Source organism: Vidua macroura, chromosome 1, assembly GCF_024509145.1.
Source record: "Vidua macroura isolate BioBank_ID:100142 chromosome 1, ASM2450914v1, whole genome shotgun sequence".
Lineage (NCBI taxonomy): Eukaryota > Metazoa > Chordata > Aves > Passeriformes > Viduidae > Vidua > Vidua macroura.
The window spans coordinates 148,755,796-148,770,688 of NC_071571.1; the positions used below are offsets into that span (position 1 = coordinate 148,755,796).

Consider the following 14,893-nt stretch of genomic DNA (forward strand, 5'->3'; position numbering starts at 1 on the left):
TTTCAAACTTTTTTTTCCTTTTTTTTTTTTTTTAACCTTTAGCTCTTTATTTTTACTCCTGAAACAATTTTCAAGTCTTCCTGTCCCCTCTTCATTATCCCTATCCTAGCTTTTCAAGTTTCAGTCACATAGAAGCAGATTGGTTTGTGTGGGGTTTTTTTTTGTTTGTTTGTTTTGGGTTTTTTGTTTTTCTTTTTTTTTAACAAACAGAAGGACAGAGAAGATAAATTTATAAATTTTTGTCCCCCTGCAGGATTTAATTACTTCCTTACTATGCTCTTCTGGATCATTTCAGAGAGGGTTACCTGTGTGCACTTTCACTGGTTAAAAAAAAAGAATCTAACTTCTAACATTTATTTACTAATGTGCATTATTACTTGGCTTAACTACCTCTGTTCCCTCTGTGGTGCTACCTTTCTTTTCTTCCAAGTATATTTATAGGCAGTTATCTCTAGCCTAATTTCATTAAGCAAGGTCTCAGACTCCCAATTGTCTCAGTGTATTTGCACATTCTATTCTTCATAGCTCTGTAATTGAGGGCTGAAGCATGGCTCTCCAGCCAACCTGACACCTGGGAAGAGTGTGGAAGAGCTTTCCCTTTTCAGGGAAGCAACTATACAGTCTCCTTCTCATGTTCTTCATCCTTCAGCAGGCACAGCCCAGACCCACAATACCTGCTTTCAAAGGAAAGCACATCACTGGTGCTCTGAATTTCACAGCTGCAGGGCCACAGTAATTCCACTCACAGCCCCAAATCAGCTGGTGACAGCTCAATACTCCAACCCAGAAGAGCATCTTTTTATTGGGAACACACCTACATAGTTTCACACCTTCACCTATATAACAGAGCTTAAATCACAGACTCAGAATCACAGAATGGTTTGGGTTTGAAGGGCCCTCAAAGATCTCCTTGTTCAGATCCCCTGACAGGGGCAGGGACACCTTTCATAGACCAGGTTGCTCAGAGCCCCATCCATCCTGGCCTTGAGAACTTCCAGGTGTGTGTATGAATGAAGTGATGGATTAAACACTTGCTTTAAAAGTAATTCCTGTGTCATGGGATTTACTTAGGATTTTTTCAGTCATGTGGGACCAGAGCCAGGAAGGAAAGAGTTAAATCATTTGCTCTACTCCAGATTTTTGGTTGATTCTGGTTTGGGCACTGCTATGGAGTGGAGATCTGTGTCAGAGAAGACCCCTACGCACAAAAACAAATAACAGGACACACATTTCTGCTCCTGGAGAAGGCTGAGGTATAGCAAACTGCAATGAGCAGATGAGGCAATGAGAGCCAACATCTGAACTGGAGACCAGCTCAGCCTCAGTGCTGCTGTCAGTCAGCACCTACATCCCTTCCAACCAAATGACCCAGACCAGTGAGAATCATGAAGATTAAAGGAAAGTAGCATGCAAATACATGCAGCAGCTCATGGCTAAATGTAACAGCAGTTGCTGTTCATGGGAAAAAGATTTTCCGTGCAAATGCTCCATTTTTTTTCAAAGGACATTGCAGACTACTCTAAATTCCAACCCCTGAAAGGCTGCAATTTTGTATTTAAGAAAGCAGATGGCTGGGATGGGATGTGGTAAAATAATATAGGATAATGAATGCTCTAGAGAAGATTCTTCCTTTCTCATGTGTCCAGACAGTTGTTCAAAGAAATTAAGAGGTGAAGAATGAAAGGCAGATCAAAGGAATGTCATTTTTAATTCACCCATGTGATTAAACTGTAATTAATTGCTGTAGGATGGGGATGAGGCCAAAAATGGCAGAATTTTAAATGGGACAGAACATCTACATAGATATCAGAAGCATCCACAGTTATTTTTATTGATGATTAAAACTTTTAATTAAAATAATTCACCCTGTCAAAATATTAAAAAAGGATGTTAAATCTCATACTGTAGGGCTTAAGAGAATTCCCAAATATTATGGGCTCTGGACAAGTCCCAGCTCACAGAGCTGATTATTCACATCTGTCAATTGTTAATTCTAACATTTTCATCCTACCCCATGGTTTCAAATGAATGGAGCTGGGCCTCAGCTTCTCTTGGGATAATTGGAATTTCTGAGCCCCAACCCATATTGTCCTTGTGCCCAGGGTATCCAAGAACTGCAGGTGCTCAGGACACATTGCTGTTTATTACTTCAAAATACATTTCCATGAGCAATTGTATACGCCTCTTTGTCAGCTCAAAGCCCAGAATAGAAGATAAACTACATCCAATTATTTCCTGTTGGCCTCTCAAATATAAGAATTTCTAGCTTCTCTTCAAAATAGCTTCTCTTCAAAACTTCTCACCTTCCTGGTTTCCCATTAGCTTGCTACTGACTTGGTTAAAAAAAAAAAAAATTCAAAGCAGCTTACCATGGAGACATGACTGTATATAGAACAAGTGTGACGTGTGGGAACCAAGGACTCAATGCAGAGATACTATCTTTTTGAGATCAATTCATGGGAACTCCACAAGTGGTTTCTGCCTCACATGTATCTTTGACCAGGTGATGTTAACTTCACTGTACATCTTCATATCCTCAGCTAAATGCTGAGGGTAATGACTTTAGCATTCTGATCAATAATACCTTGAAACAGATTAGAGTCAATTTAGGGCAGGGCAAATTAATGTAGTGAATCCCTGGGGACCCACCTTGTAGCTCTTCAAAACAGGTTACAGCGCAGGCATTGTACCCAGCTTGCCTTGATCCTGCTGCTCTGATTCTGAGGAAACTGCTCCCAGGCAAGACAGACTAAACCTCCTCCCTCTTTAATTTGACTCCTTCGGGTGCCAATTAGCACAGTGTGATAGGTACACCAGTATGGTGAGAAATCAATTGTATGCCCAAAGGTAGAGCTGAAACTCATTTCCTGCTAGGTCGGAAAAAAATTCATGCAACTTTGTTACTGCAAAAATTAGAAATCTCAGTGAAACGGCACAAACTTGAACACAGCTAGTTTTGAACTTTATGTAGATTCATTTTCTAGCTGCTATTAGATTAAACATTATAAAGATCAAACTTTATTTTCAAGTGGAATGTTTTTTAGTACGTATGGTTAATTAGTTTTGTCATTTTCTCCTGTATATCTTCTGGATTTGAGCCTACAGCAGAAGCAAGTAAGAGACAGCTAAAAGCATATTTATCACTGACATTGCAGTGTGGGGGAATGCAGCAGATTACACTGCAGCAGTAGGAATTACTCCAGAATGACTCTTGGACCACACATGGCTTTCTCTTGTTTACCTTGGAAATTTTTTCTCTTTAAACTTGCCATCTGCAGTTGAATCACCCACCATTAGTTACATAGGATCCATTTTGATGGCTGAGGTGTGCCCAACACATGATTAACCAGAAGCTGTTTCTGCCCTGATCCAGCTGTATTTTCCAACAGCTAATGCCTTCCTCCTGCAGGAGCTCGAGATCCCAAAACCATATCTGATGCCTTTGTTTTGCACATGAAGACTAGAAGCACTGTTACCTCTGTACTGCAGGTGCAGCTATGTGCATTTACACACACGAGTATCAGAGCAACTGCATCCATGCCAGAAACCTTCTGCAGACTCATCTAAAAGCAACACTGATTTTACCTTTCCTAGTGTTCAGAGGGCTGGGTTGGGGTGAACAGACCAGGTGTTTCCTTCCAGCTACCTACACATTCCAGCGTTTTGTTGGACATAAGATACATATAATTCCCAGCAACATGCTTTGTGCTTGCATATGCTGTACTGTGAGTCAACAGGATTTCAGGATGAGAGCCCTCAAAATCACAAGCTGCAAATTCCTTCTTTTGCTTCTATTTTATTCCTGATGCCCCAGAAATAACAGGAGTGGCTCCAGGTGCTTAAGTCCCTGCATCCCTTGTATCCTGTTTTTTGCTTTGAGGGGTTAGTAGCTGAAGTTAGATATCTAAATGATATCTAACCTAGGGAGGACACAAGAGTTAGCAATTCCTCTTCACTTAAGAAGCGTTTCAAACTGTATTTTCTGTATCCAGGCTCCTGGAGCAGTCATAGTGATGTCTTTCATTCAAAAATTCAGTGAATAAACTATTCACAATCATATGGCAGACTCTGAAGATTAGTTCCCTTGTCCTGCTTCTATTGATCTTAGTCCACATTTCCTCGCCTCAATCTGCCCAAAGGGTTTTTGTTTCATGAAATACTGAGACCAGCTTTGGAAGTGGTGTGCACCTCATGTTGAAGTTGGAATATTGGAGATAGAGTCTAAAAAACATTATGTGAACCCAGTGACTACACAGAACTCCCTCCACCTTCCCCCAACACTTCTTTATTTTATATTTCCTCCCTTAGGTGCTCAGTGAAACAAAGGATGGAAAGGTTTTCCCTTCTTTGTCCCAAGGGGAGATTTACCATTAAGCAAAATGATCGCACTCACTCTCTTTTAACCTAAAGAATTTATCACCATTTAAATAAAAGTGAATGTGCTTCAATAAACTACAGAAGGGGAGCTACTCCACAGTGCTTTTGTGAGCAATACCAGGTACTTAAGCTCTTTGCCTCAGATTTGGAGTCCTGATTCTGTGTTCCCTTTAGGCAGAAAAAGGAGTTAAATCTCTCAAACCTCTAACTACTGATGTGTTGGATTAAAGGATGTTATAACATCTCTATGTGTCTTGCTCCAGGACAGACCTGTAAGGGATACTTCAAGCCTTTCTACCAGACTGAGAGATACAGGGAGATGATCACCATGAGAGATTGTTGATTTGGTTACACATTTAAGTAAATTAGAGGATTTATAAAACTGGGACACTTCTAAACACATTGAAGAGAAGAGTAGTGAGTGCCTTAGGAATTCACCTCCTGAAACTCAGTGTCTGCAACCTTGGTACTTCCAGAGTAAGGCAGCTGAACAGAGATTTACTGAGCAGGCACACCAAAGCAAGCAGGTAGCAAGGTTTACTCACCAAAGTCCTTCTGTTCCTTTGTCTCTTCTCATCATTAGTTTTCCAGAGCTGGTCTCTCTGCCTTTGCAGTTTAGGCTACTGTTAACAGAAATGTGATTGCTGTTAACAGTCACATGAGGAGAGTGGAAATACTGTTCTACCATGTAGAGCAACTAATGTTACTGCCCATTTAATGTGGTATTTACTGGCTAGTTATTCCATGTGACTGTCCTGGGAAAGTGGGAATGAAAGCAGCTTCTCAGCTGTGCACCAGAAAAGCTGGATATGGTGTTAAGAAGTATGCTGTACTGGGGTTTTATCCCTCACTGCTGATTATCATTCATTTTTCATAATGATCCCAGCTAAACTTGTGATCTAACATTGATCAGATTGTTCTTTCCATCCTGCCTCTGATGCAGAACTGCACTCAGCTGGTTGTTACCTTTTAATTTTAGCCAGGAGGGAAATTCTTCTTTATATATGTTATTTTTTTAACAAAACTCTCTCAAACAGTATTTCCACTACTTTGGCTGTGCACACAGGTAAAAACCTTTCCTTCTTCATCTCGTTTCTGCTCTTTGGCTACCACAGGTTTCCTTTTGCACATTCCCTCTGCTGCAGCTAATCTGGGCACATTGCTCTCATTGAGCTCCCTTTGATCATTTAATCTTCCTCTACACACCAGAAACAAGATCTTTTAATCAGACTGATAATTTATGCCCCATCCCATTTAAGTGTCTCATTAACATCTCAAAACCAAGTTTCTGTGATCCTTCCTCCAGATTTAACACTAGGTACTGACTGAAGCACAGTGCTGCTCCCAGCTTTCCTGCAAGTGATGGCATCCACCTCTTGCTCTGCCATGATGAGCAGGATATTGCCAGAGTAGGGATCCAGTTTTGCTGCTCCTCAGTGGTGCCATGCCCAGGTGCCATCACATCCCATTCAAACACTGGTAGAGTTGTAATCACACAGGGATTGATAATCACTACTTACCTAACTCACCTGCTCTTTCCACCAACCAAAGAGCTAAAGCTAAATGTTTTGTTTCAAAGGTTGCAGTCTCATTATGGTTTTTTTCCCCTTTATAAGTTTCTCCAGTGACTCCATTTGCATTAGAAAATATGTGATTTTAAGAATCTGACTGGATCTCTGTGAGCTATTTGAGTAACTTTTATATGAAGGCTTGAAATGAACAAACTTTGCCTTCTTTATCAGATGAATACTTCTAATTCACAGCCAATGTCTTTGTATCTGGGATTAATATGTGAACTCTGAAAAAATATTACCCAGAGTAATACTGAGGTCCAGACTCTATCCAACAAGTAGAAGAACATGGATCTATTCTCTCTTTAAGGAGCCTGTGCAGCCCCTGGGATGGGATAAATTCCTCTAAAGAATGTTCTGTCTCTCTGAAGAAGAAACATTTGCCAAACAGACACGTGCAGTGGTTTAAGGTAAATATCTGAAATCTAGCAGTATGACTGGACTTCTAAGTGAGTCATTAATTTTTACAGTTGAGATTCAAGGATATAAACTTGTGTAAATTCACTAACCATAATAAAATTCTGTTTTGGATTGTGGCTATAACAATTTTTGATTTCTTCCTTTTCTCCTCAGCAGGAAGCTTTTACACTGCAATGCCTGCATAAACTTTTTTTCCCTGACTTTCTCTTCTTTTGTGTATTTTTGTTTCAGGTATCATGAACAAACTTTGAATTAATTCTTTTTTCCAGAGTTTCACTTTAAAATTCATTTGCTATGCAGTGCACATCTTCAAAAGGCACTTCTGGGATATCTTCTTGCTTTGCTGTTACACCTTTATAGTATTGAATAAATCAATAAGGATTTCCTTTGTTGGTTTTCATGTTAAACTTCCTGCATGATTACACCTAAAAGGCAAAGAAATGCTTCCAGGGGAAGCAATGTGCTATGGCTCCACAAGACTTCGATTTACAGTTGGGGGTTTCTTCCCTGGTCTAGCAATTTTAGTTTGTAGGCTGATACATTCCAGTGAAAAAGATGATTGCAGATATAAACAAGTGATGTGAAGAAATAACACGCTGATGATTTTCTTCACTCCAGTGCATCCTATTGAGATAGAAATTAATGAATAAGTGAGGTCATGGTTTAAATATGGTTCAGATTAGTCATGAACTAAATCTGTTCCTAATAAAGACTTCCCAGCTGCCTGTGTAAAGCATACCTGATGTTCACCCAGACCTCTTAAAGAGGCCTAATTAACACTTTTTTTTTTGTGGTTTTTTTTTTTTTTTTTTTTTTTTTTTTTTTGTTTGTTTGTTTTTTCTTAAATGATAGGTAGGAAGAAGGACTGCTGCTTCTCAGCATACATTTCCCCTGTCATGACAGCTGATGTGCTGCAACCACCCCATAGCAGAGCAGGGCTTGTCATTGCCTCTCAGGAATGTGAATTGCCACAGAATTACTGCAAAAGACCACAAAAAAAGGTTGCCATCTTTTACTGAACCTGAACTAGCACCATCATTTTCATTGTAGATATCCCTGAAATATTTCAGTCTTGAGTTGCTGCCATGGAAAAAGCAAAAATTATTACTTCATTGGAGCGATACTTTCTGTTTTCTGCTTTTTCCTCTGTGTTAACCTCCTTGATCTGTGTGCTGGTTTTGAGAGGAGGACTGGGGCTGGGGAAGAACAAATGGACATGTGTTTTCTCAGGTCCACTCTCTTTCTTTGATACAGCCTTATTCCCTGGCCTAATAAATGTTCTCTGCTGAGTCCTATTTACTCCAGCATTCTGCTCTTCCCTGTTACGGAAAATTTCAAAGCAGAAGTGAAGGTAGTGCATCCAGTCTGGTAAGAAGGCCTGCCCTACAGGAGCCAAGCACAGGGGAGGATGAAGAGAGAGAAGACAATGGGATTGGGAAAGAACTCCTTCAATCAAACAATCTCAGCTGTCACCAGAGAAGGGCAACAGAGGAAGGGTCTGGAGCACGAGACTGAGGAGGAGCAGCTGAAGGAGCTGGGGGTGTTTATTTGGAGAAAAACAGACTCAGGATGGACTTTCTTGCTCTCTCAAACTACCTGAAGGATGTTGTAACCAGGTGGAGGTTGGCCTCTTATCCCAAGTAACAATCAATAGGACAAGAGGAAACAGCCTCAAGTTGCACCAGGGGAGGTTTGGATTTGATATTAGGGAAAATTACTACACCAAAAAGTTGTCAAGCTCTGGAGTAAGCTGTCCATGGAAATAGTGGAACCACCAACCTTCGAGATATTTAAAAGCTGTATAGATGTGCTCCCTGGGGACATGGTTTAGTGTTTGAATTGGCAGTTCTGGGTCAATAGTTGGACTCAATGATCTTAAAGGTCCTTTTCAATTGAAATGATTCTATGATTTGATGTACATTAAATTCAGTGGGGCTGCTCCAGACCAGCACAGATTTTAATCAGGCTGCTAGAGTGTGTCCTATTGAGTACAGGCTCCCATTTACAGCCAGCTGTACACCTGAACTGTTCCAATAAAGCTGCTGAGAACTGATGTTTGAGCAGGATTCATCTTCATTCTGCTCACAGCTGTCATTAGCATCTCCAGGCTTACTCACAGCATACCCACAGTCCCAGGCTCTGCTGGTGAAACTAATGACATGCTAATCAACACTGTTCTGTGCATGTTGTTTAGCATGCCTGGCAGGGCTAGATATTTGAAAAAGCAACATGTTGGAGAAGGAGAACACCTTATGTAACTTCCTCTTCTGATGTTCAAGTGGTACCTGTTTTGAAGAATGTAGGGAGCTGAATGCTTCTGTCTGCAACATCCAACCTATGAAAGGATAGTTTTGACTGAATCTTGCTAATGATGTCTGCCATGCCAGTGTTTTGCTCACAGTCAAAGAAATTGAAGTAGTGAAGTTTTAAAATAGCTTGAAACAAAGCAGCATGCATAGCACAGGTGGCAAAAGGCCTGCAAGGGATGAAATGGGGAGGAAGTGTAAAGAGACTTAGCTCACACAGTTTAAGTGAAGGGAAGGTGAGGTTGAGGGAAAATAAAAATCTGAGACAATTTTTCAAGAGAAAATTAGGTAAGGGCAAGAGCAATCTGTTCCAGGCTGCCCTGAAATATATTCCAGAAAGTTTTTACCTTATATTTGGTGAGGAAACTTTGATAAAAGGGATAATTTTCCACTGAAAGCCATTTAATCATCAAAAGGCACCCAACAAAACTCCCAGGCTATTCTTGGTGTGAGTGAGCTGTTCTTATTGCTGAGCACTCAAAGGGATTTAGCAAATGTCATCAACAGAATTGTGTAGGATCAATACCCTCAAGCAAGCAACTGCTTATAGTAAGAATGAAAACACATCCAACTCTTAGCCAATACCAGGAATATCTCTGGTCTTCCACAGCTGGAAATATGAAAACTTTATCAGATTGAAGATTAAGGTTTTGGACTAGTAAAAAAATCATCTCCTCCAATATGAAGATCAAAGCAATACATAAAACATACAGGATGTCTTCTTCAGACATTATGACCCAAATAAGGAGATCAAGGTGAAAAACCCACCTTCAGAGGGGAAAAATTAAGTTCTAGGAGGCTGTACTTGGTGAGATGGAAGGGGTCCTCTAGTTTCAGCTGCTAACACTGTTAATGAGATTTCCTTTGGAAACTCTTATTATACATATATATATTTACAGGAAACAGTGAACTCAAATGATTTAACAAGGTCTCAAGCTGGAACAGGTGGAAAAATTGCTGCCTCTTTCCTGCTAAGACAGATCAAAGGGAAAGGCTCAGCAAAGGGAGTGACTAAGAGATGCCAATCTTGTGTTCCCAGATTTTTTAGGTTTCTATTTTCTCTGTGCAGCAGAGGCCTTAAACACTTAGTTAGAAGTAGGAAAGAAATGCAATGGGAAGCCTGGCCCCAGCACTGATGGATACAGCTGAGCTGTAGCACAGGGAGATCTCCATTTTCCCAGGGAGGGAACATGCTTTCTCTGTAAATAGTTCTAATTATGCTCTAATTACTGTACCTGGAGGAAATCCTTCAGATGCTTTGCACTGAGGTGTCACCTGTAAATGTTGATGAACAGCTGCAAATTGTTGTCAGTTATTAGGCTACTGATGAAAAAGTCACCAGCCAGCTCAATACCATCACTTTAACAGCCCCTTGGTTTCCTTCATTGACTTTTCTTTGTTCTGCAGTTTATGTGCAGTCTAGACATAGGATTAGATCAGCATCTCCCTCTGAGAGGAGAGGTTGTGGCAAACTCAGGTACTTCATACAGGGGTCTGCAATAGGGTAAAACTGGTGAGGCCTTGGCACAGGCTGCCTGGAAAAGCTGTGGATGCCTCATCTCTGGAAGTGTTCCAGTTGGATGAGGTTTTTACCAGCCTCATCTACTGGAAGTTGTCCCTGTCCACGGCAGAGGGTTGGAACGAGGTGATCTTTATGGTCCCTTCCAACCCAAGCCCCTCTATGATTCCGTGGTGATACACTGAGCATGAGCTTAAATGGATGACAGCTGAATTTGTGGGTTCAGCTGGGACATCACCTGCTCTGCCACCTTTCCCACGGAGGTGGTCTTTTGGGTTAACATGGAGACCAGACAAGTAGAAACTGTGAAGTTAAAGTGCCCATCATAAATCCTGAGTCCCCTGGCTCTCTGCCATAGGAGCTTTGTTGCTCAATTTTTACTCATATTAACAAGACTACAAGATACTACAAATGTGTGAGACATATCCGTTGTAGGTAGGACATTCTCTTGAGAAGTCTTAATGTTTGATGAAAAATCCTGAATCAGGCAGTTTTTCACCCATTTTGCTGCCACATGTATGAAAGATATGAAATCACAGCAGGACTCAGTGCAGTATCTGTTAACCGACTTTGATCTGGGAAAAGGAGGAGCTAGGATGAAGACATATCCTGAGGTCATGCTGTAGCACTCATGGTACAGAATCAGTTCTAAACCAACCCTCCAATCCTTGATTTATCCACTGGAGAATATTTGATATAATCCTTTGGCTGTGGAAAAAAAATTAAATTCATAATTGTCAAATATTAATTCTCATGTTGCTGTGGGACTTGTGTCTAGTTTGAGCTTAGTTTTTTATTTGCATGCCAAAGAGACACAGGGCATGTGTAGGTGGAATATTCTTGGATGTTCTGGTTTTTCAGGAACATGTTTTTGCTTCTGGAAGACCTGGTATGGCTCATGTTAAATCACAAGGATTCTTCAATGCTAAAACATTCCATTTGGCAAGGAGTTCTGGAAGACTGTCATGCTGGAGACCTGGAGGAGTAACCTTCTATGTCTTTCCATCTAAGTGCACCTACATACATTATTAAATCTATTTGCTGAAGGCCTAGAGACATCAGATTGGTGTAGCACTGAAAATACTGTGTAATTCAGCCACAGGTTGTGTGACTGAATCCTTACAGAATAAATGCCTTGAAGATAGGAAGTGAACATACAATGGAATACTGGATTTTTTTTTAATTAGTTATGCACAGTCCAGTGCAAAAATGTTCATTAAAAGTAGAGCACAGTCCTGGCATCATTATTGTTCTTTCATTTGTGAGAAGAATAGCCCCTGTACCATTCAATAGAAATTACTATGAAAACCAGATAATTTTTCAGTCTTCAGAATATTTCTGTCAATGTAGGCTTTGTTCAGATATTAAAATATTTAAGCCATCTCTAAGTGTCACTGGGAAGATTTTTCTGCCCACTACAGTGAATGGATCATAAGGAGGAGATGGTGAGGCTGCATTGTGCTGTGCACACACCATTGCAGGCTGCACCACCCTCCCCAGTCCCTCACTAGGAAACACCCCTTTTTCTACACCAGAGGTGAAAAGAAGACCTAAAACCTTCCCAGAAATCAAACTCTTTTTATACCTCCACACACCCATTTAGCAGCACCACCATGGATGTGATTCTGGGAACACACAGAGAGGCAGAAAAATCCAAATGAGGGTAATCACTGGGTGGTTCAGCCTTCAGAACCAGAAAAACAACCTAACATCAGGTTTTTAAAGAGGAAGGGGAGCAGAAAGCCACACACAGGGCATCTTCCAGTGCACCAGAACCTATGGCTGGTCAGTGTGCACAACACCAACAGCACATGCAGAGCACTGAGCCACAATGAACATCCTTACACAGAGACAACAAAACTCTGCAGCATTCATATAAAATCATGTGTAAACAGAAAGACCTGGGAAGTCAGGGGAGAGCATGAAGCAGGAAGACAGAGCAGCAATAATTGGTTTAATCCACCCAAGGACTCGGCTGCCAGTTGGCACTGCTGGCACTCAGGGCACTGACTGTCAGCGCCCGGCGGATTAAGCAGCAGAGCTCAGAGACTGATTTCTGCTGTAGGAGGCAATTTCACACTGATGAAGGGCATTTACTTTGAAGCAAAAGCCTTGCTGTGTACTCTGTGTTTTTGTTGAAATAACAACAAACTGGCTTTAGATATACTCCAGGGTAGCTGACAACAGAGTTTGACCTGACTTCAACAAAACTACATCATATTAAAGGGGAAGGGATGCTATTCACAAGGAGGGAGAGCTCACTGCGCCTGTTTTTGTACAGCTGTTAAGGCAAGAGGGTTCTTGATCCATGACCAGGGCTCCTGAGCATTACAAAATACTAATTATAAAATCCATCTATGTGACAATACGAGTCTAAAAACACAAGCTGAAGCCCTCAGTAACTTTCTCACATTTGGAACGAACCACAGACAGTCTGAAACAGAAAATTGTAAAGGTCCTGCAGAGCTATCTGAAGTCAAGTTTTGGATAAGTGCTACAGGGCTTGCAGAAATATTAGGTAAGATTTGCTGTAATTCAGCAAAATAATTGCTTATGCTTTGCTGTGTTGTAATGAATAGTTAATAAAATTGATTTCTTTTCAAAAAACTAAGAAAGAAATGTAGATTGGCCAAAGATTTGCTCTGGGTGTAAACATGATGGAGAGATAAGTGGATGAGTTGCTCAGAGCTGTGCTTTTTCCCAGCCTCTGATCTGGACCTCGTCTGTACAAGACCCTGCATAGGATCATTGCCAGCTGGGAGCACCATGTGTTGTGTGGCTATAGAGAGTGTGCAAGAGGTTTTGTCAAGACTTTTTAATGTTTGGTTGTTGATGATCTTTTTTCTGTTTTGCTTTTAATGAAAACCACAATTCTGAAAGTTATTTTCTCCTCCATCTGTCCCTTATTTTATGAAGAAATGAGGTTATGACATAGATATTCTCAAGTTTAGGAATTTGTTTCTGTTGCATGTCATACAAGAGCATCCTTTGAGCCTTATTTTGCTTTTCTTGCGGGGGAGAAAAAAAAGCTGCTCTTATCCTTCTATCCAGAAAGTAATTTCCTTCAGTAAAAAATATTCCTCTACTACAGACTCTGTTTTAATCTGCTTTGTTGCATGCCCAGTCCAACTGTCTTTCCTTTCAGTCTGATGTCACTTGGTATATGGGGTCCTTGGACTTTGCCCTCAGATTTTTTGGCTTGTAACCCTCCACCGTTGGCTTTAGCCAGAATCTCCTTTCCTTCATTGTGGTCCCTGCACAAAAAGCAGCCCTGAACACAAGCCACAGACTTTCTGTTGTCATCACTCATTCTCTGTCAACACCTTCTGCTGTCAACACCCTTTATCTCCAGTTTTCCAGAGACAGGAGGGATGGGATTGAATTCCAGATTCAAGTACCTACATATAGATGTCAGCATGTAGGTGTCCAGCTTTCCCTGAAGTCAGCAGAGATTTGGCCAATCAGTCAGTCAAGCCTAGAGAAGAGTTAATCTCTCCTCTCCTCTAGCTCTATCTGTGCATGTTAACACTTACCTGATGAAGCTTCACCCAGCTGATGTGGATGGTGACACTCAGGAAGACCTTGGGTCCTGTGATAATCCTGTGACGGGGTCAGTGGAGAGAAAGTCTTGCACAATGTTGGGGAGCTGCAGGTGCTACCCCTGATTATGGTGGTGCTGGGAGAGCTCCCATGTCTTGGGAGCTTTTTGTTTCTACCATGTTTTCCAAAATTTACAAACTTGGATATCTGTTTCCAGCCAGCCAAAAGGCACATCTATGGCATTAATATTAATAACTGGATTTTCAGGTACTCTGTGCATTAGAGCCTCTTGAGGAAATAAAATAGGTTGGCATCTTTGTTTCATATGGAAAAAACCAAATCTTTCTTCACTTCTCAGGTTTCAGAATGACTGAAATAGTAAAACACACAGAGACACACACCCTTCAATTTTAGGCACACACCCAGCATAAAAATTCAGCCAGGATAATTAAACTTGGCAAAGTTACAAGTAACAGAAATGAGAACAAGTCTTGCATAATCTTAACCCTATCTGGCTCGACTAGCTCAATTGTGATGATAAAAACTTTGCTTCAATCAACCACACACACTTCTTTCTCCTCCTCTAGGTTTTCACTGACTTCCCAAAGAGAGAAGATCTTTGTTCTTATTTCTTATTGTTAAAAACAAAAAATGGCTTTTCTTGCCTAAATAAATGAAACCTCAGTCTTCTCTCTGCTCTGCCACTGTAATTCCACTCATTCCATCTGACCTTCTCTTAGGTTACCCTTGTGTGATCCACATGACTGCTTCTCAAATCCTCACCTCTTTCAGAGATTTCCATGTGATCTGTATTGATTTCTTTTCTGCTTGTACTTCCCCATCACCTGTACATACCTAGTTACCTAGACTTTTTTCATCTCAGATGTTCTACATTGATAATATCTTTTTTAGGTCAGAGACCACTGTTCTGTTCTGTTCCCACAGCTTTCCAATGCAATCCCTGCACAAGACTCATCTTCTAAATGCCAGCGCACAGATACCAATAAAAGACAAGAAAGACATGTACAACTAATGGCTACAAGCAGATCTAGCAAAAGTTTCAGCTAAGACATTCCAGCTATCAAAATTATGTTATTCTCCCTATTAGTCCCTAGGTCAAAACACAGTTTTCTAACCTTTGCAATTAAAATGCAGCCAGA

General features: G+C 40.8%; 1 protein-coding gene and 1 long non-coding RNA gene across 3 annotated transcripts in view; one reads left to right on the plus strand and one right to left on the minus strand.

Moving 5' to 3' along the window:
* FAM135B (family with sequence similarity 135 member B) overlaps positions 1-4,998 on the minus strand; it is a 242,406-nt gene extending 237,408 nt beyond the window's left edge. The window contains exon 1 of one of the 2 annotated variants that reach the window (XM_053993224.1): positions 4,923-4,998. Coding sequence is in view for 1 of the 2 variants with exons in the window: in XM_053993252.1 (XP_053849227.1) it covers positions 4,923-4,957 (35 nt within the window). In the remaining variant the exon portion in view is untranslated. The remainder of the gene's footprint in view (positions 1-4,922) is intronic. The other variant, XM_053993252.1, reaches the window with a different exon arrangement.
* A 54-nt stretch (positions 4,999-5,052) lies between these two features.
* Positions 5,053-8,297, plus strand: LOC128815472 (uncharacterized). Its single transcript, XR_008439655.1, has 3 exons — positions 5,053-5,443; positions 6,259-6,358; positions 7,623-8,297. It is a non-coding gene; the product is annotated as an uncharacterized LOC128815472 (long non-coding RNA).
* The last annotated feature ends 6,596 nt before the right edge of the window (positions 8,298-14,893 follow it).